The sequence below is a fragment of the Pleurodeles waltl genome, chromosome 5 (assembly GCF_031143425.1).
Source record: "Pleurodeles waltl isolate 20211129_DDA chromosome 5, aPleWal1.hap1.20221129, whole genome shotgun sequence".
In the NCBI taxonomy this organism is placed as follows: domain Eukaryota; kingdom Metazoa; phylum Chordata; class Amphibia; order Caudata; family Salamandridae; genus Pleurodeles; species Pleurodeles waltl.
The window spans coordinates 1,840,123,072-1,840,150,620 of NC_090444.1; the positions used below are offsets into that span (position 1 = coordinate 1,840,123,072).

Consider the following 27,549-nt stretch of genomic DNA (forward strand, 5'->3'; position numbering starts at 1 on the left):
GCGGGTGCTGCCTGCTTCTGTGAGGGCTCCCTATCTTGCTGGGCACCCACTCTGTCTCCTCTCTCAATTGGCGACATCCTGGTCCCTCCTGGGCCACAGCAGCATCCAAAAACCCTCACCGCGACCCTTTCAGCTAGCAAGGCCTGTTTGCGGTCTTTCTGTGTGGGAACACCTCTGCAAGCTTCTTCACAACGTGGGACATCCATCCTCCAAAGGGGAAGTTTCTAGCCCTCTCTTCGTTCTTGCAGAATCCACAGCTTCTACCATCCGGTGGCAGCTTCTTTGCACCCTCAGCTGAAATTTCCTGGGCATCTGCCCAATCTCGACTTTGTTGCGACTCTTGGACTTGGTCCCCTTGTTCCACAGGTACTCTCGTCCGGAAATCCACTTTGGTTGCATTGCTGGTGTTGGTCTTCCTTGCAGAATTCCCCTATCACGACTTCTGTGCTCTCTGGGGAATATAGGTGCACTTTACACCTACCTTTCAGGGTCTTGGGGTGCGCTATTTTTCTAACCCTCACTGTTTTCTTACAGTCCAAGCGACCCTCTACAAGCTCACATCGGTTTGGGGTCCATTCGTGGTTTGCATTCCACTTTTGGAGAATATGGTTTGTGTTGCCCCTATCCCTATGTGCACCTATTGCAATATACTGTAACTTTACATTGCTTGCATTACTTCCTTTTGCTATTATCTGCATAATTTTGGTTTGTGTATATATATCTTGTGTATATAACGTATCCTCATACTGAGGGTACTCACTGAGATACTTTTGGCATTTTGTCATAAAAATAAAGTACCTTTATTTTTAGTACTTCTGTGTATTGTGTTTTCTTATGATATTGTGCATATGACACCAGTGGTATAGTAGGAGCTTTACATATCTCCTAGTCCAGCCTAAGCTGCTTTGCCATAGCTACCTTCTATCAGCCTAAGCTGCTAGAAACACCTCTTCTACACTAATAAGGGATAACTGGACCTGGCACAAGGTGTAAGTACCTCTGGTACCCACTATAAGCCAGGCCAGCCTCCTACAGTCTCTACCAGATATTTCGTTACCAAAGGTAAGTAACATATTCATTACTCTTTTTCGCATAATTATGGATAATTTCGCTGCAGTTTTACGTGATTCCATGTGACTATACTACACTGAATTATGCGAGTTACGCCCACCCACTTGAATTTACCTTGCTGTCATAATAACATATTAATGCATGTTAATTGATTTTTACAAACATAGGCTAAAAAAATAATTACAATACCAGCCCTTTATCAAAAGTATCCACTATGCTCTATTTTTTTGTTTGTCAGGGTCATCACCTGCAATGCCAAATTCATTTCTGACTCTTTCTTTGAAGGTGCAGATTAACTCTTTTAATGCAGCCCGTTCAGGAAAGGGGCCCTTCCTCATATTGTTTTAGCGAAAGGGAATGTCTGTCAACTGAGGACAACACATACAAAGCTGCTCAATATTTGGTGGATATTGGATAAACTATGATCGGCAACGTCTAACGAGGTCCTTCATCTAAATATTATATTGACTTGGTTAAAATGCAGAAAAGGCCACCAAATAACAATTATTCAGGAGTAATACCTGCAGTCCTCAAATGTTAGCTTTCAACAGCTTATCGGTTTGTACCTTAAGTAAACATATATGACCTGAAACACCCCGAAATGTATTAGCCTATTAGAGGCTGCATTATCCTTGGCAAAACTCCAAGGTGTTTTTTTGTTAATATGTGCAAGACACATTTTCAAACCTTGCAATCCAATGAGATAGCAATAATTTTTAAATGTTTCCAGAGAAAATGTTTCTGTTCACTGGCACGAGTTGTAGTGGGTCGTTGCATCCAGTCACACATTGTTCTCGTATGAAACACTCCTAAAATGATTTTTTTTTCGATTCATTCCTTTTAACTCTTGTTAGATTCCATTCGTGTTTACTTGTACTTGCAATACATTTAATTTTTCTTTTTTAGTTGCTAAGCTCTACGGGATTCTTGCAGTCTCTTCAACAATTTCCAAAGGATACAATAAATCCAGAGATGGTAGAATTACTGCAGCCGTATTTCCAAATGGAGGATTACAACTATGACAACGCCAAAAAAGTCTGCGGTAATGTGGCAGGCTTGCTGTCATGGACTCTGGCTATGGCACTATTTTTCGGAATCAACAAGGAGGTTTTACCTTTGAAGGTACTATCTAATCATATTTATAAGAACAATAGAGTTAATTAGTAAGAATTTAATGAAGGTATGTTATCATATCATTCAAAACGTCAATAAGCCATTAACACTTGTAATACACTGACCCACTCTACAACAACACGCGTTGACTGCCATTACCCACATATTTATATTCTTTTTTGCAACATGATTCAATATAACACTATTAATAGTAGGAGGAGTAAATTACTTACTAATATATTTTCTTTCCATACTTACATTCTGGAAGAAGTTGGCTCTGCATATACTATCTCAAAGTGAGAGTGTGCAGAGAGTCCAAGGGTTCCCCCTAGAGGTTGATGGTGGCAAAATTAGATAATACTAATGCTCTGTTTTGTGGTAGTGTGGTCGAGCAGTAGGCTTCTCAGAGGGTAGTGTTAAGCTGTTGTTGCACACACACACAGGCAATAAATGAAGAACACACACTCAAAGACTTACTCCAGGCCAATAGGTTTTTATATATAAAAATATATTTTTAGAACCACAAGATTCAAATTTGAGGTTAGTACATAAAATGCAAGGTACTTCATACAGGTAAGTATGGAACTTTGATTTAAAACAGCAGTACACACAGTTTTGTTTAAAATGACAAATAGCTATTTTAAAAGTCGACACTGCAAAAATCAACAGTTCCTGGGGGAGGTAAGTAAACGTTAGTTTCTCAGGTAAGTAAAGCACTTACACATTCAGTCTCCTCGGCATAGGCAGCCCACCGTTGGGGGTTCAAGGCAACCCCAAAGCCACAGCACCAGCAACAAAGGGTCGGTCAGGTGCAGCGGTCAAAGGAGGGCCCAAAACACATAGGCGCCTATGAAGAACAGGGGTGCTCTGGTTCCAGTCTGCTAACAGGTAAATACCTGCGTCTTCGGGGAGCAGACCGGGGGGATTTTGTAGAGCACTGGGGGGGACTCACACAAGCACACAAAACACACCCTCAGCAGCACAGGGGCAGCCGGGTGCAGTGTGCAAAGTAGGTGTCGGGTTTGCTGTAGAAATCAATAGAGGGACCCGGGGGTCACTCTGGCGAAGCAGGCAGGGAACAGGGGGCTTCTCGTGCCAGCCAGCGACTGGGCTAGGATGAGGGCTGCCTACTGGTCACTCCTGCACTGGTAGGTGGTTCCTCTCGGTCTTGGGGGATGCGAGTGCATTGCTTGGTCCAGGCGTTGGTTTCCTTTGTTACAAGGCAGTCGCGGTTAGGGGGAGCCTCTGGATCCTCTCTGCAGACGTCGCTGGGGGGGTGCAGGGAGGTTGAGTCAGGGTGTCCACATCGTTGGAGTCGTCTGGGAGTCCTCTCTGTGGTGTTGGTTGTCCTGAACTCGAGCTGGGGGCATCAGGTGCAGAGTGTGAAGACTCACGCTTCTTGAGAGAAGTGAGAGTCTCTTAAAAGTTGTTTCTTTTTTTTTTGCAATTTTGTTGCTGTTTCTGGATAGAGCTGCTGTCCTCGGGAGGTTCTTGGTCCTTTAGGTGCAAGTCTGTCCTCTAAGTCCTCAGAGGTCGCTGGTCCCGCTGGAATGCGTCACTGTGCAGGTTCTTTGAGTCTGGAAACAGGCTGGTAGGGCTGGGGTCAAGTCAGTTGTCGTCTCTGTCGTCTCTGTGGGGCTTTCATGTCAGCAGTCCTTCTTCTTGTTGTAGGTTGCAGGAATCTGATTTCCTGGGTTCAGGGTCACCCCTAAATACTAAATTTAGGGGTGGGTTTAGGTCAGGAGGGCAGTCCCAATGGCTACTGTCCTTGAGGGTGGCTACACCTTCCTTGTGCCTCCTCCCTGAGGGGAGAGGGGCACATCCCTATTTCTATTGGGGGAATCCTCCAAAACCAAGATGGAGGATTTGTAAAGGCAGGGGTCACCTTGGCTCAGGTCACCTTAGGGGCTGTCCTGACTGGTAGATGGCTCCTCCTTGTTTTTCTCATCATCTCCTCCGGACGTGCTGCCAAAAATGGGGGCTGTGTCTGGAGGGGCAGGCAACTCCACTAGCTGGGATGCTCTGGGGTGCTGTAACAACAGGCAAGAGCCTTTGAGGCTCACCACCAGGTGTTACAGTTCCTGCAGGGGGAGGTGAGAAGCACCTCCACCCAGTGCAGGCTTTGTTCCTGGCCACAGAGTGACAAAGGCACTCACCCCATGTCGCCAGAAACTCATCTGGTTGTGGCAGGCTGGCAGGAACTGGTCAGCCTAGCACTAGGAGTCAGACTGGTAAATAAATCCCACACTGGCATCAGTGATACCAAACTTCCCAGATTTCAGTGTAACCATTATGGAACTGTGTAGGAGGCTGGCCTGGTTTGTAGTGAGTACCAAGGGGTACTTACACTCTGCACCAGGTCCAGGTATCCCTTATTAGTGTAGAAGAGGTGTCTAGCAGCTTTGGCTGATAGAAAAGGGTAGCTTAGCAGAGCAGCTTAGGCTGAACTAGGAGACATGCAAAGCTCCCACTATACCACTAGTGTCATATGCACAATATCATAAGAAAACACAATACACAGATATACTAAAGATAAAGGTACTTTATTTTTATGACTGTGAGAAAGTAGCCTCCTTCTAGCCTTGTTACCCCCACTTTTGGCCTGTTTGTGAGTGTATGTCAGGATGTTTTCACTGTCTCACTGGGATCCTGCTAGCCAGGGCCCAGTGCTCATAGTGAAAACCCTATGTTTTCAGTATGTTTGTAATGTGTCACTGGGACCCTGCTAGCCAGGACCCCAGTGCTCATAAGTTTGTGACCTATATGTATGTGTTCCCTGTGTGATGCCTAACTGTCTCACAGAGGCTCTGCTAACCAGAACCTCAGTGGTTATGCTCTCTCTGTACAAATTGTCACTAACAGGCTAGTGACCAATTTCACCAATTCACATTGGCATACTGGAACACCCTTATAATTCCCTAGTATATGGTACTGAGGTACCCAGGGTATTGGGGTTCCAGGAGATCCCTATGGACTGCAGCATTTCTTTTGCCACCCATAGGGAGCTCTGACAATTCTTACAAAGGCCTGCCACTGCAGCCTGAGTGAAATAACGTCCACGTTATTTCACAGCCATTTACCACTGCACCTAAGTAACTTATAAGTCACCTATATGTCTAACCTTTACCTGGTAAAGGTTGGATGCTAAGTTACTTAGTGTGTGGGCACCCTGGCACTAGCCAAGGTGCCCCCACATTGTTCAGGGCAAATTCCCTGGACTTTGTGAGTGCGGGGACACCATTACACGCGTGCACTATACATATGTCACGACATATGTATAGCGTCACAATGGTAACTCCGAACATGGCCATGTAACATGTCTAAGATCATAGATTGTCACCCCAATGTCATTCTGGCATTGGGGAGACAATTCCATGATCCCCCGAGTCTCTAGCACAGACCCGGGTACTGCCAAACTATCTTTCCTGGGGTTTCACTGCAGCTGCTGTTGCTGCCAACCCCTCAGACAGGTTTCTGCCCTCCTGGGGTCCAGCCAGGCTTGGCATAGGAAGGCAGAACAAAGGACTTCCTCAGAGAGAGGGTGTTACACCCTCTCCCTTTGGAAAAAGGTGTCAGGGCTGGGGAGGAGTAGCCTCCCCCAGCCTCTGGAAATGCTTTGATGGGCACAGATGCTGACCATCTCTGCACAAGCCAGTCTACACCGGTTCAGGGATCCCCCAGCCCTGCTCTGGCGCGAAACTGGACAGAGGAAAGGGGAGTGACCACTCCCCTGACCTGCACCTCCCCTGGGAGGTGCCCAGAGCTCCTCCAGTGTGCTCCAGACCTCTGCCATCTTGGAAACAGAGGTGCTGCTGGCACACTGGACTGCTCTGAGTGGCCAGGGCCAGCAGGTGACGTCAGAGACTCCTTCTGATAGGCTCTTACCTGTGTTGCTAGCCTATCCTCCTTCCTAAGTAGCCAAACCTCCTTTTCTGGCTATTTAGGGTCTCTGCTTTGGGGAATTCTTTAGATAATGAATGTAAGAGCTCATCAGAGTTCCTTTGCATCTCTCTCTTCACCTTCTGCCAAGGAATCGACCGCTGACTGCTCTGGACGCCTGCAAAACTGCAACAAAGTAGCAAAGACGACTACTGCGACCTTGTAACGCTGATCCGGCCGCCTTCTCGACTGTTTTCCTGGTGGTGCATGCTGTGAGGGTAGTCTGCCTCCTCTCTGCACTAGAAGCTCCGAAGAAATCTCCCGTGGGTCGACGGAATCTTCCCCCTGCAACCGCAGGCACCAAAAGACTGCATCACCGGTCCTCTGGGTCCCCTCTCAGCACGACGAGCGTGGTCCCTGGAACTCAGCAACTCTGTCCAAGTGACTCCCACAGTCCAGTGACTCTTCAGTTCAAGTTTGGTGGAGGTAGGTCCTTGCCTCCCCACGCTAGACTGCATTGCTGGGTACCGCGTGATTTGCAGCTGCTCCGGCTCCTGTGCACTCTTCCAGGATTTCCTTTGTGCACAGCCAAGCCTGGGTCCCTGACACTCTAACCTGCAGTGCACGACCTCCTGAGTTGTCCTCCGGCGTCGTGGGACCTTCTTTTGTGACTTCGGGTGAGCTCCGGTTCACTCCTCTTTGTAGTGCCTGTTCTGGCACTTCTGTGGGTGCTGCTTGCTTCGGAGTGGACTCTTTGTCTTGCTGGATACCCCCTCTGTCTCCTCACGCAATTGGCGACACCCTGGTCCCTCCTGGGCCACAGCAGCATCCAAAAACCCTAACCGCGACCCTTGCAGCTAGCAAGGCTTGTTTGCAGTCTTTCTGCACGGAAACACCTCTGCAAGCTTCTTCATGACGTGGGACATCCATCCTCTAAAGGGGAAGTTCCTAGTCCTCTTCGTTCTTGCAGAATCCACAGCTTTTACCATCCGGTGGCAGCTTCTTTGCACCCACAGCTGGCATTTCCTGGTCATCTGCCCACTCCCGACTTGATCGTGACTTTTGGACTTGGTCCCCTTGTTCCACAGGTACTCTCGTCTGGAAATCCATCGTTGTTGCATTGCTGGTGTTGGTCTTCCTTGCAGAATTCCCCTGTCACGACTTCTGTGCTCTCTGGGGAACTTAGGTGCACTTTGCACCCACTTTTCAGGGTCTTGGGGTGGGCTATTTTTCTAACCCTCACTGTTTTCTTACAGTCCCTGCGACCCTCTACAAGCTCACATAGGTTTGGGGTCCATTCGTGGTTCGCATTCCACTTCTACAGTATATGGTTTGTGTTGCCCGTATACCTATGTGCTCTCATTGCAATCTATTGTGACTGTACATTGCTTGCATTGCTTTCTATTGCTATTACTGCATATTTTTGGTATTGTGTACATAGATCTTGTGTATATTTGCTATCCTCATACTGAGGGTATTCACTGATATACTTTTGGCATATTGTCATGAAAATAAAGTACCTTTATTTTTAGTACTTCTGTGTATTGTGTTTTCTTATGATATTGTGCATATGACACCAGTGGTATAGTAGGAGCTTTACATGTCTCCTAGTTTAGCCTAAGCTGCTTTGCCATAGCTAGCTTCTGTCAGCCTAAGCTGCCAGAAATACCTCTTCTACACTAATAAGGGATAACTGGACCTGGCACAAGGTGTAAGTTCCTCTGGTACCCACTACAAACCAGGCCAGCCTCCTACAAGCGGTCGACTAAGAATCACTTGGAAGTTCTGTGAACTCAGAGTCACAAAAGGAGGGTCCCACGACGTCGGAATCCAACTCAGGGGGTTGAGCACCACCAGGAAACAGTTGAGAAAGCCGGCAGGATGAGGCGCTACAATGTTGCTGGTAGTCGTCTTGCTACTTTGTTGCGGTTTTGCAAGCGTCCTGGAGCAGTCAGTGGTCGATCCTTGGCAGAAGTTGAAGATGGAAGTGCAGAGGAACTCTGGTGAGCTGTTGCATTCGTTATCTAAAGAATACCCCAGAGGAGAGACCCTAAATTGCCAGAAAAGGAGGTTTGGGTACCAAGACAGGAGGTTTGCCTACTAAGAGAGGTAAGAACCTATCAGAAGGGGTCTCTGACGTCACCTGCTGGCACTGGCCACTCAGAGCAGTCCAGCGTGACCCCAACACCTCTGAATCCAAGATAGCAGAGGTCTGGGACACACTGGCGAAGCTCTGGGCACCTCCCCTGGGAGGTACTGCTCAGGGGAGTGGTCACTCCCCTTTCCTTTGTCCAGTTTCGCGCCAGTGCAGGCTGGGGGATCCCTGAACCGGTGTAGACTGGCTTATGCAGAGATGGGCACCATCTGTGCCCATCAAAGCATTTCCAGAGGCTGGGGGAGGCTACTCCTCCCCAGCCCTTCACATCTATTTCCAAAGGGAGATGGTGTAACACCCTCTCTCAGAGGAAATCCTTTGTTCTGCCTTCCTGGGCCGGGGCTGCCCAGAACACAGGAGGTCAGAATCCTGTCTGAGGGGTTGGCAGCAACAGCAGCTGCAGTGAAAACCCCGGAAAGGCAGTTTGGCAGTACCCGGGTTCTGTGCCAGAGACCCGGGGGATCATGGAATTCTCCCCCAATTCCAGAATGGTATTGGGGTGACAATTCCATGATCTTAGACATGTTACATGGCCATGTTCAGAGTTACCATGGTGACGCTACACATAGGTAGTGACCTATGTGTAGTGCACGCGTGTAATGGTGTCCCCGCACTCACAAAGTTTGGGGAATTTGCCCTGAACGATGTGGGGGCACCTTGGCTAGTGTCAGGGTGCCCACACACTAAGTAACTTGGCACCTAGCCTTCACCAAGTGAGGGTTAGACATATAGGTGACTTATAAGGTACTTATGTGCAGTGAAAATTGCTGTGAAATAACGTGGACGTTATTTCACTCAGGCTGCACTGGCAGGCCTGTGTAAGAATTGCCTGAGCTCCCTATGGGTGGCAAAAGAAATGCTGCAGCCCATAGTGATCTCCTGGAACCCCAATACCCTGGGCACCTAGGTTCCATATACAAGGGAATTATATGGGTGTACCGGTGTGCCAATGAGAATTGGTAAAATTAGTCACTAGCCTGCAGTGACAATTTTAGAAAACAGAGAGAGCATAAACACTGAGGTTCTGGTTAGCAGAGCTTCAGTGATATAGTTAGGCACCACACAGGGACCACATATAGGCCACAAACTTATGAGCACTGGGGTCCTGGCTAGCAGGATCCCAGTGACACATATCAAACACACTGACAACATAGGGTTTTCTCTATCAGCACTGGGCCCTGGCTAGCAGGATCCCAGTGAGACAGTAAAAACACCTTGACATATATTCAGAAACAGGCCAAAAGGGGAGGGGGGTACAAGGTTAGAAAGAGGCTACCTTCCTACAGTTACTAGTGTTCATATTGTGTATAATAATTACCTCCAAAGGGAGTATAGTCTCTAAGATATTTTTGGCATTGTGACACTAAAATAAAGTACCTTTATTTTTGGTAACACTGAGTATTATTGTCTTTCTTCTGTGTAAGTACTGTGTGACTACAGTAGTATTGCAAGAGCTTTGCATGTCTCCTAGTTTAGCCTTGGCTGCTCAGCTACAGCTACCCCTAGATAGCCTAAGCTGCTAGACACTGCCTACATTTCACTAATATGGGATAACTAGACCTCGTATAAGGTGTAAGTACCTTAGATACCCACTACAAACCAGGCCAGCCTCTTACATTGGGAGGGGCCACTGGACCCTAAGGAGTACCAGCCCCTAGATCCCAACTTAGACTGATGTAAGAAACTGTCAAACTCCAATGAATTGGACTGCTATTTGCAGTTTGGAAAGGACCGCAAAAGTCTTTTTACGAGTCGGAAACATGTTTTTAACTCGTAAAAGGGCTTGTGATTTTGCGAATCACAGGATTTGTGAATTCAAAAGTGCATTGTACATGAGGCCCTTTGACACCTAAATGAGAATTGCTAAACAGAACATTTCTACATCAGGCCCCTAGTTTCTAGAATAATGCATGTAAATCTTAGGCGCAAACTGTTTCCCTTGTTTGTATGACGTGGCCCACATTGTGTCTCTGTGATTTAAAGGTTCTTCTATGCCTTAAAAAATGTGACAAATGCGATTCCTGATCAAAAAGCTCAGTTAGATGTAGAAAACCGAGATCAGAGGCTAGGGTCTTACTAGCAAGACCTAAAATAACAAGTACTCTTAAATTAACAATTGGCATCATTAATCCATTTTTCATACCCTTAAAAATATTACAGCAAAATAATCTACCCTCAACCTAGTAACAAGTTCATGCTAAGCATGAAACACTATTTAGTATCCAGTGCTACAGAAGTCAATTTTCATGCATACGTTTAGAGTGCATGCACTCTTTGTGAAAATATTCCAGTTTCACCTTTCAGTGACTGTACGCAATATTGTTGTTATTAGGCAAACTTGGCAAAGCAAGAAGTTCGTCTGAAAGGTGCCAATAACGAGCTGGCCACAGCCCAGGCACAACTGGATGAGAAACAAGCAGAATTAGATAAAGCACAAGCAAAGTTTGATGCTGCAATGAAAGAGAAAATGGTAAGAACTGTTATTGATATTTGACAGTTGAGACTAATGCTATATATATGTTTATTCATGTTTTGATTTATTGGGAGTTTTATAGTGCACTGCATGCGATCTTTTAGTTACTTCAGAGCTCGGACCGGGGAATAAAACAATGTTGAAGCAGAAGAAAACAATGGTTCAGTTATTAAGGTTGGGCGCCTGTATCTGATTTTCTGCTACCACTGCCCCAGTAGTCAGGCATTCACTTGGAATGAATCTTTATTGTACAGTTAATTAAAACCATTACAATGCTGTGCAAAATATTGTCAACGTAAAATCAGAAAGTTTTTTACATGTAAAAATATGTAACTATTACATTTAATAAATAAGGCTTAAAAAACGAAAAAAATATACAAACCCTCTTATTTGTTTGTCCCCCTCCTATCTCGTTGTTCTATTCATTTCCCTAAACATTTCTTCTCAGCTTTTTTAAATTTTTTACCATATGTGCATTCAAGATTGGATCACCTGGTTTTAGGCATGCTATTACTGCTTGTCTGCATGACCTTATGCCACGTTGATTAAAAAGGGATTTTAGCAAGCATTTCCTCTCTTGCTCTAAGTCGGGGCACAGACGTAAAAGGTGAGTTATATTCCACTTCCCCTTATTACATAACCGGCACATTTCCTTAGGGCTCTCCTTCCCCACTACATAATCCTTTTGATCACCAGGTAACTTTCCTAGTCGGATATACAGAAATTCCATTCTCAGAGCAGGGAACCAGCCTTCTTCAAAATAGAGCTGCTGTTGTAGACATTTATACTCATTTAGTACCCCCTAAGCATGCAATCTTTTCGATAATATTTCTTTGTCCTTCAGTAAAGATAACATCTTGATTTTATTCTTTACTACTCTTTTGGAACATGCTACCGTTAGGTTGCTTTCCCAGCTTTCATTTAGCCCTAATTCATTTATTGCCTTTTTTAGATAGAGCGCACCCGGGTGCTCACCATTTTTTTGCAGTTCTTGCCACAAGCCCTGACACAGGTCATTCCTCTTATTGGTTTTTATTCTGTGCCAAGTTTTCATATAGGCCCCTTTTCTTTCTATTGTTTGATTTATTAGCCCAAACTCCAATCGTATCTGTGCTGGTGATGCATATGGAGGTATACGAAATAACTGTCGACACGTTCTTATTATACTCGTATTTAAACATAGTTCATCACGTCCTCTTAATGCAGCACTGCCATACGTTAAACTAGGTGCCAGCGTGGCTGATATCACCTTTAGTAATGGTAAAATGCTCGGGCCGCTCAAAGTTCTTTTTAGTTTTGAGAACGCAATGCGAAGTATTAGACCTTTCCTTTTCAACTCCTCCCTATGTTGGGTAAAGCACCCCCTTTCATCAAACCGCATCCCAGGTAGCAATAGGAATGGACTAATTCCACCTGTTCCCCATTCATGAACCATCTATATTTTTTGTTTATCCTGCGACTACATTCCATTACTTTCGTCTTTTCTAGGTTCACTGTCAAACCGTTTTGCTTTGAATAATTTGTTAGACCTCCCCGTAGTCTTTGAAGCCCAACTTGTGTTTGACTTATCAAAAGAACATCATCTGCATATAGAAGATTAGATATCGTTATTTGGCCTAAACTCGGTGCATGAGAGTGTACAGCTTTTAGTTCTTCTGATAAATCTTCTAAAAACAAATTAAAAAGATAGGGTGCAAGGACACAGCCTTGCTTTAGTCCTTGAAAGGTGTCTATTTTTCTTGATAAGACAAACCCGTCCCCTATCCGTATCCTCACCCAAGTGTCAGTGTACAGGAGCTGTATAGCTTTCAGAAGACTTGCTGGAATGTCCAGTTCTATAAGCTTCCTCCATAGCAAGTTTTGATTTACAGTGTCAAAGGTTGCTTTAAAAACAACAAAACAAAGATAAATTGGTAGCTTCTTTTGCATTTGTTTATCTATTAACATAGATAATGCTAATATGTTAGTTTCTGTTCCTATTCCTTTTGTGAAACCAGTTTGATTTAGCGGGACAATATTTCTATCCGTTGCCCAATCTCGTAGTTCCTTTAGAAGTAGGGTAGCAAAAAACATAGCTTCTATATCTTGTAACGTAATTAGTCGGTAATTTTCTGGTGCATCTCTGTTACCTTTCTTATAAACAGGGTTTATTATAGACCCCGGCCATGAATCTGTTACTATCTGTAGCTGTAGCACACAGTTATAAACTGTGGTTAGTACCGGTATCCATAAATCAGTATTTGTCAAATACAAAACTTGCAGAAGCCCATTTGGTCCTGGAGCACCGTCCTTCCTGGATTTTAATACTATTTCCCTTATTTGATTCTCCTGGAAGGTGTCTTTAATGCTATCTTTATTTCCTTTGGCCCCATTCCTGATGTCTTCATTTTTTTACTTTTCCTCTCTAGGCCCTATAGTTATTGGTTTAAATATTTCATTTAAAAATTGAACCCATGTCTGTTCTGCTATGTTTGAATTTAGTACTGATCTTTGAGGCCCATTTATTCCATTTACTGTTTTCCAGAACTGCTGGGCATTGTTTTGTTTAGCCAAAAATAGTATCTTAGCCCAGAACTCATCGTTTCTTTCCCTTTTTTCTTCCCAGACTAGTCTTTGCAGACTCTTGTTTACTTTCCGGAAGCTATGTTGTAGGTCTTTGTTTTGTGGGTCTTTCCTGATTTTCCTTTGCATTTTGTTCCCTTCTTTTCTTAACTTCTGAACGGCTATAGTTAACTTTATTCTTCCCCGGGTCTCCTCCACTATGTTTCTTCGCTGGCCCCTATGGGGTTTTTCTGCAACTCCCTTTTTTATTATACTATTAAGAAAAATCCCCCACTGTTTAACTTTATTACCATATCCGTTTGCTAGAGTTTCCTTTACTAAAGTTTCAGCCATCTCTTTTACTTGAGCGCTCACTTCACTAGTCCATATTAACCTTCGATAATTTATTGTTGTGTCTTCCCTCGCCCACATGGGTATTTGTTGGTAATATTGTATTTGTGTTGAAAGCACCATTCTCTGTTGTCCGTGATCGCTACTTGAAGTTTTTTTTATACTGAAAGATTTTATCCTACCCCAAAGATTTAGCGTTACTATTGTGTAGTCTATTATCGAGCAGGCGGCGGGTGAGTAATAGGTCCACTCCGGAGGAGTATCTGATTGAAATCTCCCATTTAGGGTTCTCATCCCTAAGGACTCCAAGTCCTTTATTAGGACGTTCGCCCTTTTATCATAAGTTTTTCTCGAGTGGTCCCTATTCCTTTGAGGGGGAATTGACCATACATAATCTTGGTGGATTAATTGCTCTTCACGCTCCGATATGTGCATCAAGTCCATATTAAAATCTCCTGTTAGTATCATGTCTGGAGCATTTTTTTCCTGTAATACTCCTATTATTACTTCACGTAGCTCATTCGTGATCATAGACTTTATTTTTTCGTTTGGGGGAAGTACACATTCATTATATACAAGGGATTATGTGTCTCTTCCCTCCAATTATTTAGTTTTAGTATCAGGATATTATCATTTGCTATGGGTACCTGAACTACTTCTATTCTGAGCGCTATTTCAATAAAACTTGCTAAGCCTCCTTTTGGTCTACCCTGTTTGTTACTTTTTGTTGCTAGTCTATAATATCCTGCATACCCCACTATATCGAAAGGTTCTGTCACCCACGTTTCCTGGAGGCATATTATTTGACTTCCTTTTAGCATCAAAGCTATATCTTTCTTCTGGGACTTGGTTTGGGCTCCATTTATGTTCCATGAGCTAATGTCTAAAACGTCGTTCCTTCTATTTTTACCTCTATACTCATTAGTTCATGTCCTACACTTTCTGTGTAGTGCCTCAGTAATCCAACCTGCGTTGACCATTATTGGTCTTTCCTTTCCCTCTATGATGTTTACCTCTTGACTCTCCTCCAGCTTCTCCATCCTTCCTTTCGCCTCTCTAAGAACTGAGTATGATTGGCCTCCCCCGTTCTTGGGTCTAGTTATCATAAACGGTGCTGGATACATGTCTTTTGGGGGTAATGATATTTGTATTCCCCAGGCTGCGAATATACATTTTCTCTCATCACTGCCTGGGCCAGTGGGCTATTTTGAAATGTGGCTATAGTGGCTTCCTGTACACTCCCCTCTGTAAGCTTCAGAAATTCAATTGACACTATATCGTACGATGTTATATTTATCAGTGATGGAATTGCATGCAATAAATGTAATATATTACCCCTGTTCAAAATGTCATGGGCACCTATAATTTTATATGTGGGTATAAAAATTTGTTTATCTAAAATATTCTAACTTTCTATGTCAATGTTCTGGTCTGCTCTTCCCCATGAACTTCTTCCTGTGGCTTCCGTCCAATCACCTTTTCCCCATTTCCTGCTTCCTTCCTCATTATCCGGTAATCGGCACATCATGTCTATTCCAATTATACTTTGCATTTTTGATGGATCCTCATTTATGCCCAAAAATTGCTTATTCCTATCCTTGTTCTTCCCCTTGCTGTTTACCTGCTGAGGTTGGTTATTAAATCCTTTATTTCCTGTGATTCCCATATTTTTGGAAGTTTCATTTAGCTGCTGTTTTTGTGGGCTCAATTCAAGAATTGTGTTCCCCCCATCTTTTACGGGAATTGTAATGAGAGGCTTCTCTGCTCCCATTGTGGTTTAGCTCCCCTAATTGATTTTACATTTGCTTTCTTTCCGGTGTTATCCTCATCTCCCTTCTCATACTTTTGAAAGATTGGGAAAGATTTTATTTGCTCCCTTTCCTGTTTCACTGTTTCTAGTGTTTTTCTGTCTTTTGCCTTGTGATTAGGAGTTCTAATTTAGCTGTGCTTATTTGTTGCTTTTTTCTTGCTTTATGCAATTTCTTCCTCTGTTTTTTTGTTGTCCCCCCTGTCGTTGTATGATTTTTTTCTTGTTGCTTAGGTACCGTGGATTTTCCCAGATTTTCTGGCTCATCGTTTTGTTTATTGCTCTCCTTTTTTCTTATAGTGCTCTGTTTAATACCTACATTGAGATTTGCAGGGGAGTCAGCTTTGTCTCCTCTTATTGTTTTATTTACTTCCATATTTATTTCATGATCTTTTCTCCTTGGGTAGTAACACATGTCCCTTTCGTTCTCTGTTTTTTTTCCTGTGTCCTGTAGGTTTATTCTTTTTTATATCATCTATAATAGTGCTTATGACTTCCGGAATTTGTTTCAGTTTTTCCACTACCGGAGCACATGAACATTCCATATTTGTTGTTTCTACCAGGTTTTGTGCTCGAACAATCACATTATTTAGATCCACCAATTTCTAGTCAATACCTGATATTGACGTTGCTATTATGTTTAGGAGATCTATCTGGACATCCATTTTATTTGCTTGGTATGTTAGTGCCTCGAGTGTCAGTTGTGATGTTTTAAAAACCACTTCCCATATGTCTACCGTCTTACTTTGTTGGGCTGCTGAACTTTCTTGCCTAGCATGTGTGGCAAGTGACTCATGTCGCACTTTCGTCTTTATGCTGTTTTGGTGAGGCACATGATTTTCCCTTTCTTCGTCTTCACCCCCCATATCCCTTTCATTTATTTCTATTTTATCCTTTCCTCTGATTTTAATACTTGTCCCTTTGTTTCACCTATTTTGTTCCCAGTCACTTCCACAATCACTTCTATAGGCGCTGGCTGCCCATTTCTCAGCAGGGCGCTTTTATTCTCCCTTTTGCCATTTTGCTGGAAGGGGGAGTCTGGCAAAATTGATAAAAGGTCTATGTCACTTACCGACCCCCACCCTAGAACTACACTATCTTCCATTTCCTCCTAATTTTCTTGTTCTCGCTTGGTTGCTGCACTTTCCAGCTCAGTTTGCTGCAAGCTCTCTCTTACATTGATTTTTAGCTCCTTCGCCTTCACTGGGCTGGATTTTATTGGAGTAATTGGAGCAGTAAGTAAGTTTGTATCCTTTAGGGTGGAGAAGATTATCCCTACTGGATCTTTCAGGAAGTTGAATTTTTAAGGGATTTTCTGTACCTTGTCAAACATTCTTGCGACGGGTGAGATTAGGGCTGTATTTTCCCTTGCTACGTTTGCCTTTACTTTTTTTGAGGTTTCGCCCGTCTGCATCCCTCTCCTTTTGTTTGCTCTTGTAGTAACTTGTCTTTCACGTCCTGACCTCATTTTAGTGGGTGTGCTGCTGTTGTTTAACTGTTCTCTAATGGCGATGGCCCTCTCTCCTCCCATAGTAGTCCTGTACCTAGGCAATCACAGAGTACCCGCCACTAGAACCCCCCTCTAGAACACCTGCAAGCTGCACCCAACGTTATCGAGCTGCTTCCGCTGTGCTCTATACTGTACTGCAGTGCTGCCTACCCCACTTCCTTGTGGTGGTGGCCGGGTTGCGTGGGCGCTTAGTTGTATGGTTGTATGGCTGTATGGTGATATATCGTGATGCCGGGGGCGGCTGGGGGTGGCGGAGACTCTGGGTCACTCAATCTTCCTCCCTTACCGACCCCCCCACCTACCCCTCTTCTCCTCACCACCTCACCTCCTCACTGCTGTCATGGTCCTCTTTGCTCTTCCTGCTTCTTACTGGCTCTTGATGGCTGTTACAGTAGCTCCACACACCTTGCTTGCCCCTGCCTTTGCCAGTTCTGGGTTTCTCGCGCTAGTGTTCCTCGTCCTCGGTCTCCTCTCGGTTCACTCCAACCCTATGTAGATTATCTATGATATAGACATTTTGATCCGTACTTTACGGTGTTTTAACTTAGCTGATTCTCCTGGGGCTCTTGAAGGGAACTCAAAGGAAACAGCAAGCCTCACTTGCACAGACAATGTTTCAGGCTGAATGACCAGAGGGGTGGAGCATAGGCAGGGAAGGCAGGCCAAAGCCAAGTCCAAGTGCAGCTTGAGGAGGGGGATTCTCAAGGCCAGGGGACCCACTCCCCAGCCCTAGCCACTACAAGACAACAAGCACCAGCTTCCAGCCTGGTCGCAGTTCACCTGCTGCCCGCCGCCAACAGTCCGGGCAGTTCGGGCAGAGAGCAGGCAGCATCTCTCCTAAGCACCTTACTGCGGCTCCCGCAGCCCCCGCAGCACCCGTGCGGCACCCGCACTCTTCTGTGCACCTACCTCAGGCTCTTTCGGGCTCCAAGCCCCCTTTGACCGACCGTCGTCCCACAGGCCTGGGTGCCCGATCAAGAAGAAAGGAGGGACTGCAGGAGCACTGATCTGAAGAAACAGGGACCGGAGCCGCGCTTGCAGCCGCTCCATTGCCGATCTGCACTGCTGCACTGCTGCCGGGAAATTGAGAGAGCTCGCAAGAGCTTCCTTCGTCCTTCATCCTGTTGCAATCCAGTCAGGCATTCCATTAGAACGTATGAATTCTTACATAATCTGCGGTTTTCTGATGCAGAAGGGACGGGATGACATCTCTGGGATGGTTTTTGGCTTTGTATTTACATGGATCTTAATCTGCATTTCATACGCTTGGGCCTTGTGCTCACAGGGATCTTCCTCTGTATTTCAAACTCCCGGGCCTTGTAGTCACATGAATCTTCCTCTGAATTTTAAGTTCTTGGGTCTTGTACTCACAGGGATTTTCCTCTGCATTTCAAATTCTTGGGCCTTGTAGTCACATGAATATTCTCTGCATTTCAAATTCTTGGGTCTTGTACTCTCAGGGATCTTCCTCGGCATTTCATACATTTAGGCCTTGTACTCACAGGGATCTTCCTCTGCATTTCATACGCTTGGTCCTTGTACTCACAGGGATCTTGCTCTGCATTTCAAACATTTGGGTCTTGCACTAACGGGGATCTTCCTCTGCATTTCATGAACTTGAGCCTTTTATTCACAGGTGTCTTCCTCTGCATTTCATGCACTTGGGCCTTGTACTCACAGGCATCTTCCTCTGCATCTCATACGCTTGTACCTTGTACTCACATGGAGATTCCTCTGCATTTCGTACGCTTGGGCCTTGTTGTAGGAGGCTGGCCTGGCTTGTAGTGGGTACCAAGGGGTACTTACACTCTGTACCAGATCCAGTTATCCCTTATTAGTGTAGAAGAGGTGTTTCTAGCAGCTTAGGCTGATAGAAGGTAGCTATAGCAGAGCAGCTTAAGCTGAACTAGGAGACATGCAACGCTCCTACTGTACCACTGGTGTCATATGCACAATATCATAAGAAAAAACAATAAAAATAAAGGTACTTTATTTTTATGACAATATGCCAAAAGTATCTCAGTGAGTACCCTTGGTATGAGGATGCCAAATATACACAAGATATATGTACACAATACCAAAAATATTCAGTAATAGCAAAATGAAGTAATGCAAGCAGTGTAAAGTTACAATAGATTGCAATAGGAGCACATAGGTATAGGGGAAACAAAAACCATATACTACAAAAGTGGAATGCGAACCACAAATGGACCCCAAACCTATGTGAGCTTGTAGAGGGTCGCTGGGACTGTAAAAAAACAGTGAGGGTTAGAAAAATAGCCCACCTCAAGACCCTGTAAGGTAGGTGTAAAGGGCACCTACTACCCCCACAGAGCACAGAAGTCGTGATAGGGGGATTCTGCAAGGAAAACCAACACCAGCAATGCAACAACAGTGGATTTCCGGAGCTGAGTACCTGTAAGACAAGGGGACCAAGTCCAAGAGTCGCAACAGTGTCGAGAGAGGGCAGGAGCCCAGGAAATGCCAGCTGAGGGTGCAAGGAAGCTGCCACTGGATGGAAGAAGCCTGATGTTTTGCAAGAACGAAGAGGACTAGGAACTTCTCCTTTGGAGGATGATTGTCCCACGTCGTGAAAAAGCTTGCAGAGGTGTTCCCACGCAGAAAGACCACAAACAAGCCTTGCTAGCTGCAAGGGTCGCGGTTAGGGTTTTTGGATGCTGCTGTGGCCCAGGAGGGACCAGGATGTCGCCACTTGGATGAGGAGACAGAGGGGGCGCCCAGCAAGTCAGGGAGCCCTAACAGAAGCAGGCAGCACCCGCAGAAGTACAGGCACTTAGAAGAGGAGTGAACCGGAGTCCACCCGAAGTCAGAGAAGGGAGTCCCACGACGCCGGAGGACAACTCAGAAGGTTGTGCACTGTCGGGGACCCATGCTTGGCTATTCATGAAGGAAATCCTGGAAGAGTGCACAGGAGCTGGAGCAGCTGCAAATCACGCGGTACCCAGCAATGCAGTCTAGCGTGGGGAGGCAAGGACTTACCTCCACCAAACTTGGACTGAATCGTCACTGGACTGTGGGAGTCACTTGGACAGAGTTGCTGAGTTCCAGGTACCACGCTCGTCGTGCTGAGAGGGGACCCAGAGGTCCGGTGATGCAGTCTTTTGTTGCCTGCGGTTGCAGGGGGAAGATTTCTTCAGAGCTCCTGGTGCAGAAAGGAGGCAGGCTACCCCCAGAGCATGCACCACCAGGAAACAGTCGAGAAAGCCGGCAAGATGAAGCGATACTAGGTTGCAGTAGTCGTCTTTGCTACTTTGTTGCGGTTGTGCAGGCTTCCTGAGCAGTCAGCGGTCGATACTTTGGCAGAAGGTGAAGAGGGAGATGCAGAGGAACTCTGGTGAGCTCTTGCATTCGGTATCTGAAGAATTCCCCAAAGCAGAGACCCTAAATAGCCAGAAAAGGAGGTTTGGCTACCTAGGAAGGAGGATTGGCTAGTAAGAAAGGTAAGAGCCTATCAGAAGGAGTCTCTGACGTCACCTGCTGGCCCAGCCACTCAGAGCAGTCCAGTGTGCCAGCACACCTCTGAATCCAAGATGGCAGAGGTCTGGGGCATGCTGGAGGATCTCTGGGCACCTCCCCTGGGAGGTGCAGGTCAGGGGAGTGGTCACTCCCCTTTCCTTTGTCCAGTTTCGCGCCAGAGCAGGGTTGGGGGATCCCTGAACCGGTGTATACTGGCTTATGCAGAGATGGGCACCATCTGTGCCCATCAAAGCATTTCCAGAGGCTGGGGGAGGCTACTCCTCCCCAACCCTGACACCTATTTCCAAAGGGAGAGGGTGTAACACCCTCTCTCTGAGGAAGTCCTTTGTTCTGCCTTCCTGGGCCAGGTCTGGCTGGACCCCAGGAGGGCAGAAACCTGTCTGAGGGGTTGGCAGCAGCAGCAGCTGCAGTGAAACCCCCGGAAAGGCAGTTTGGTAGTACCTGGGTTCTGTGATAGAGACCCGGGGGATCATGGAATTGTCTCCCCAATGCCAGAATGGCATTGGGATGACAATTCCATGATTTTAGACACGTTACATGGCCATGTTCGGAGTTACCATTGTGACGCTATACATAGGTAGTGACCTATGTTTAGTGCACGTGTGAAATGGTGTCCCCGCACTCACAAAGTCCGGGGAATTTGCCCTGAACAATGTGGGGGCACCTTGGCTAGTGCCAGGGTGCCCACACACTAAGTGACTTTGCATCCAACCTTCACTAGGTGAAGGTTAGACATATAGGTGACTTATAAGTTACTTAAGTGCAGTGGTAAGTGGCTGTGAAATAACGTGGACGTTATTTCACTCAGGCTGCACTGGCAGGCCTGTGTAAGAATAGTCAGATCTCCTTATGGGTGGCAAAAGAAATGCTGCAGCCCATAGGGATCTCCTGGAACCCCAATACCCTGGGCACCTCAGTACCATATACTAGGGAATTATAAGGGTGTTCGAGTATGCCAATGTGAATTGGTAAAATTGGTCACTAGCCTGTTAGTGACAATTTGGAAAGCAAAGAGAGCATAACCACTGAGGTTCTGGTTAGCAGAGCCTCAGTGAGACAGTTAGTCATCACACAGGGAACACATACATGGCACACTTATGAGCACTGGGGCCCTGGCTGGCAGGGTCCCAGTGACACATACACTAAAACAACATATATACAGTGAAATAATGGGTTAACATGCCAGGCAAGATGGTACTTTCCTGCACTTGTCCTCACATGGATCTTCTTCTGAGTTTAATATGCTTGGGCTGTGTACTAGTAGGTTGATGCTATTGCACACATAGCTATAAAAGTAGTTCCCAAATAACTAGAGCTTTTCCATCTCTGCTAAGTAAATTATAGATACCTGCTCAATGTTCTGTTGTGCAGCCCTTAATCTTCTGTTGGTAATATTCTGTAATATAGGTGCAGTGCAAAGTAGCACTATAGCTAATTTACAACAAGGAAATCCAGAGTAATCACAACAGGACATTGATCATCTATCTATCTATCTATCTATCTATCTATCTATCTATAAGGAAATGGCTCCCTGTTGCAGTTACCCCCCACTTTTTGCCTGAGACTGATGCTGACTTGACTGAGAAGTGTGCTGGGACCCTGCTAACCAGGCCCCAGCACCAGTGTTCTTTCACCTAAAATGTACCATTGTTTCCACAATTGGCACACCCCTGGCACACAGAAAAGTCCCTTGTAAAAGGTACCAGTGGTACCAAGGGCCCTGTGACCAGGGAAGGTCCCTAAGGGCTGCAGCATATGTTGTGCCACCCTAAGGGACCCCTCACCTAACACATGCATACTGCCATTGCAGATTGTGTGTGTTGGTGGGGAGAAAAAGGCAAAGTCGACATGGCATCCCCCTCAGGATGCCATACACACAAAATACTGCCTGTGGCATAGGTAAGTCACCCCTCTAGCAGGCCTTACAGCCCTAAGGCAGGGTGCACTATACCACAGGTGAGGGCATAGCTGCATGAACAATATGCCCCTACAGTGTCTAAGTCTATTCTTAGACATTGTAAGTACAGTTGTGGCCATATTAAGTTTATGGTCTGGGAGTTTGTCAAAAACGAACTCCACAGCTCCATAATGGCTACACTGAATACTGGGAAGTTTGGTATCAAACTTCTCAGAATAATAAACCCACACTGATGCCAGTTTTGGATTTATTAAAAAATGCCCACAGAGGGCATCTTAGAGATGCCTCCTGTATTTTACCCAATTGTTCAGTGCAGGACTGACTGGTCTGTGCCAGCCTGCTGCTGAGAGACTATTTTCTGACCCCATGTGGTGAGGACCTTTGTGCTCTCTGAGGACAGAAACAAAATCCTGCTCTGGGTGGAGGTGCTTCACACCTCTCCCCTGCAGGAACTGTAACACCTAGCAGTGAGCCTCAAAGGTTCAGGCTTCGTGTTACAATGCCCCAGTATACACCAGCTAGTGGAGATGCCCGCCCCCTGGACGCAGCCCCCACTTTTGGCGGCAAGTCCAGGGGAGATAATGAGAAAAACAAGAAAGAGTCACCCACAAGTCAGGCCAGTCCCTAAGGTGTCCTGAGCTGAGGTGAGCCCTGCCTTTAGAAATCCTCCATCTTGATTTTGGAGGATTCCCCCAATAGTAATAGAGATGTGCCCCCCTCCCCTCAGGGAGGAGGCACAAAGAGGGTGTAGCCACCCTCAAGGACAGTAGCCTTTGGCTACTGCCCTCCCAGACCTAAACACACCACTAAATTCAGTATTTAGGGGCTCCCCAGAACCTAGGAAACTAGATTCCTGCAACCTAAAGAAGAAGGAGGACTGCTGACCTGAAGCCCTGCAGTGAAGACGGAGACAACAACTGATTTGGCACCAGCCCCACCGGCCTGTCTCCCTACTTCGAAGAAAACTGCAACAGCTACGCATCCAACAGGGTCCAGCGACTTCTGAAGCCTCAGAGGACTACCCTGCCTCTCAAGGACCAAGAAGCTCCCGAGAACAGCGGCCCTGATCAAGAAACTGCAACTTTCTGCAACAAAAAAGCAACTTTAAAGACCACACGTTTCCCGCCGGAAGCGTGAGACTTTCCACTCTGCACCCGACGCCCCCAGCTCGACCTACATAAAACTAACGCTTCAGGGAAGACTCCCCGGCGACTCCGAGCCCGTGAGTAGTCAGAGTTGACACCCCTGAGCCCCCACAGCGACGCCTGCACAGGAAATCCAGAGGCTCCCCGTGACCGCAACTGCCTGTAACAAGGAACCTGACGCCTGGAACCAGCACTGCACCCGCTGCCCCCAGGACCTGAAGGAACCGAACTCCAGTGCAGGAGCGACCCCCAGGCGACCCTCTGCCTAGCCCAGGTGGTGGCTACCCCGAGGAGCCCCCCCCCACCTGTGCTTGCCTGCATCGTTGAAGAGACCCCCGGGTCTCCCCATGGATTCCCATCTGAAACCCGACACCTGTTTGCACTGTGCACCCGCCCGCCCCTGTGCCGCGGAGGGTGTACTTTCTGTGCCTGCTTGTGTCCCCCCCCGGTGCCCTACAAAACCCCCCTGGTCTGCCCTCAGAGGACGCAGGTACTTACCTGCTGGCAGACTGGAACCGGGGCACCCCTATTTCTATTGAAGCCTATGGGTTTTGGGCACCATTTTGACCTCTGCACCTGACCGGCACTGAGCTGCTGATGTGGTAACTTTGGGGTTGCCTTGAACCCCCAAAGGTGGGCTACCTTGGACAAAACTTTGAACCCTGTAAGGGTTTTACTTACCTGTGAACTTAACAAGGTAAATACATACCTCCCCCAGGAACCTTTGATTTTTGCAGTGTCCACTTTTAAAATAGCTTCTTGACATTTTTGTCAAAACTGTACATGCTGTTGTGATTATTCAAAGTTCCTAGAATACCTGAGTGAAATATCTTTCATTTGAAGTATTACTTGCAAAGAAAGTATATTTTTCTATATAAAAACCTATTGGCCTGGAATCAGTCTTTGAGTGTGTGTTCCTCATTTATTGACTGTGTGTGTACAACAAATGCTTAACTCTACCCTCTGATAAGCCTACTGCTCGATCACACTACCACAAAATAGAGCATTAGAATTATCTCTTTTTGCCACTATCTTATCTCTAAGGGCCCTTGGACTCTGTGCACACTATTTCTTACTTTGAAATAGTATATACAGAGACAACTTCCTACATTGGTGGATCAGCGGTGGGGTACAAGACTTTGCATTTGCTGGACTACTCAGCCAATACCTGATCACATGACTAAATTCCACAAATTGTCATTAGAAACTGAATTTTTGAAATATGAGCTATTTTTCTACATTTCTAAAAGTCCTGCTAGGGCCTTTTGTTAGTCCCTGTTAGCGTTTCTTTTAGAGTTTAAAAGTGTTGTAAAAGTTTGGAATAAGTTCTAGAGATAGTTTTAGATTCTTAAAAAATATCCCAACTTTTAGAGAAATAATGTCTACTGCAGAAGAGATGGTGGTGGAGCTCAACCTCACCCCTTACCTGCATCTTAGGATGTCAGATTTAAGGAGACTCTAAAACATCAAAAAGATAAAAACTGGATCAAACCCTACCAAAGTACAGCTCCTGGAGCTCTTGGCAGAGTTTGCTAGAGACAACCCCTCTGAAGACAACATTACAGAGGATGAAGCTAGTGAACTGGAGGACAATTTCCCCCCTCCACTCCTAGTTAGGGAGACCAGGGTTCCTCCAACCCTGACTCCACAAGTGATAGTCAGAGATGATGCTTCTCCCACAGGGGAGTCCAACAGCTCTGGAAGCATTGAGGGCAGCCTCAATGAAGATGACCTCCTGTTAGCCAGGATGGCCAAAAGATTGGCTTTGGAGAGACAGCTCCTAGCCATAGAAAGGGAAAGACAAGAGGTGGGTTTAGCTCCCATCAATGGTGGCAGCAACTTAAATAGGGTCAGAGAAACTACTGACATGCTAAAAATTCCCAAAGGGATTGTAACAAAATATGAAGATGGTGATGATATCACCAAATGGTTCACAGCTTTTGAGAGGGCTTGTGCAACCAGAAAAGTAAACAGATCTCACTGGGGAGCTCTCCTTTGGGAAATGTTCACTGGAAAGTGTAGGGAGAGACTCTTCACACTCTCTGGTAAAGATGCAGAATCATATGACCTCATGAAGGCTGCCCTGATTGAGGGATTTGGATTCTCCACTGAGGTGTGCAGGATTAGGTTCAGGGGGGCTCAAAAATCCTCGAGCCAGACCTGGGGTGATTTTGTAGACTACTCAGTGAAAACACTGGATGGTTGGCGAACTGGAAATTAAGTGCATGACTATGTTGGGCTTTATCATTTGTTTATGAAAGAACACATTTTAAGTAACTGCTTCAATCAAAAGTTGCATCAGCATCTGGTACACCTAGGTCCAATTTCTCCCCAAGAATTGGGAAAGAAGGCAAACCACTGGGTCAAGACTAGGGTAACCAAAACTTCCACTGGGGGTGACCAAAAGAAAGGAGTTACAAAGCCTCCCCAGGAGAAAGTGGGTGACACTAGAAATAAAGAAAAAGAGTCCTCTGGAGGCCCCCAAAAACCAGACCAGGTGGGTGGGCCCCAAGACACAACCCAAAACAAAGGTGGGTACCAGGGTAAGAACTGGGATGCCACTAAGCCATGGTGCCAAAACTGTAGACAGACAGGGCACCACCAAGGACACTTCTTGTCCCAAAAACAAACCCCCTAGCAAAATCCCAGGGGTGACCAGTGTAGCCATTGGGGGTGACTCCTCAGATGAGGAGGTCTTCATAGCCTTCAACTGGAAAAAGGGCCCAACAGGTGAGTTGGAGATTCCAGAGGTAAGTAGACACTTCCACCACCTACTGGTGAATGGAATCCCAGCCACTGCCCTGAGAGACACTTGTGCCAGTCACACTATTGTGCATGACAGGCTGGTGTTCTCAAACCAGTACATCCCAGGTGAGACTGCCTGAGTAAGAGCTAGCCCAGACAGGGTCACTGATAGGCCTGTGGCTTTTGTGCCCATAGAAGTGGGTGGGATGTTTAGCTGGAGAACGGTGGTAGTCAGTACAGACCTTCCCCTTGATTGTCTCCTAGGAAATGACTACCCAGAGGTTAGTCAGAGCCCAAGAGAGGAACTGGGGACCACTTGTGCCTATAATCAAGGACTACCGGCTGCCAAACCCCACCCCCACCCTGGGCAAGGAGTGCAGCAGGACCGTGGAACAGCTGGGGGAGGGGGTGACTGACAGACAGGTGAGTTCCCCGAGTACTGTTCTAACACATGGGTTTCAGTGGAGTGTGTATTTAACATATGCTTGTTTTAGGCGATGTTCCTTGGGTATCCATTCAAGATGTTTGTTGTTTGGAAGTGTGCAGGGGTTAGACTTTTGACTCACAAGGACCATCTAAACTGTAATAGGCTCATCACTTACCATGATCCTACAGGAAGTGGTCATTAATGCTTGACTTAATCCCAGCCACTGGTAATTAGTTTTGAATGGCTTCCAGTCCGTTAGTCTTTACTTAATGTACCTCAACAGGCAGGGCCTTACCACATGCAAATGAGCCTTACTGCACGGCCTCCAGTATACTCTGCAAAACTATTCTTTACGCCACTTATCTTTAACCCACACTACTCCACTCTACTCCACGTCTCTACGCAACTGTAGGAAAGTACCATCTTGCCTGGCATGTTACCCCCATTTTTCACTGTATATATGTTGTTTTAGTTGTATGTGTCACTGGGACCCTGGTAACCCAGGGCCCCAGTGCTCATAAGTGTGCCTGAATGTGTTACCTGTGTAGTGACTAACTGTCTCACTGAGGCTCTGCTAATCAGAACCTCAGTGGTTATGCTCTCTCATTTCTTTCCAAATTGTCACTGACAGGCTAGTGACCATTTTTACCAATTTACATTGGCTTACTGGAACACCCTTATAATTCCCTAGTATATGGTACTGAGGTACCCAGGGTATTGGGGTTCCAGGAGATCCCTATGGGCTGCAGCATTTCTTTTGCCACCCATAGGGAGCTCTGACAATTCTTACACAGGCCTGCCACTGCAGCCTGAGTGAAATAACGTCCACGTTATTTCACAGCCATTTTACACTGCACTTAAGTAACTTATAAGTCACCTATATGTCTAACCTTTACCTGGTAAAGGTTAGGTGCAA

At 46.0% G+C, this 27,549-nt stretch overlaps 1 protein-coding gene across 1 annotated transcript in view; it reads left to right on the forward strand.

The window, feature by feature from the left end:
* Positions 1 to 27,549, forward strand: part of DNAH8 (dynein axonemal heavy chain 8) — a 9,979,189-nt gene that overhangs the window by 8,231,722 nt on the left and 1,719,918 nt on the right. The window contains exons 67-68 of the mRNA XM_069236651.1: positions 1,978 to 2,193; positions 10,551 to 10,688. Of these exons, the coding sequence (XP_069092752.1) occupies positions 1,978 to 2,193; positions 10,551 to 10,688 (354 nt within the window). The remainder of the gene's footprint in view (positions 1 to 1,977; positions 2,194 to 10,550; positions 10,689 to 27,549) is intronic.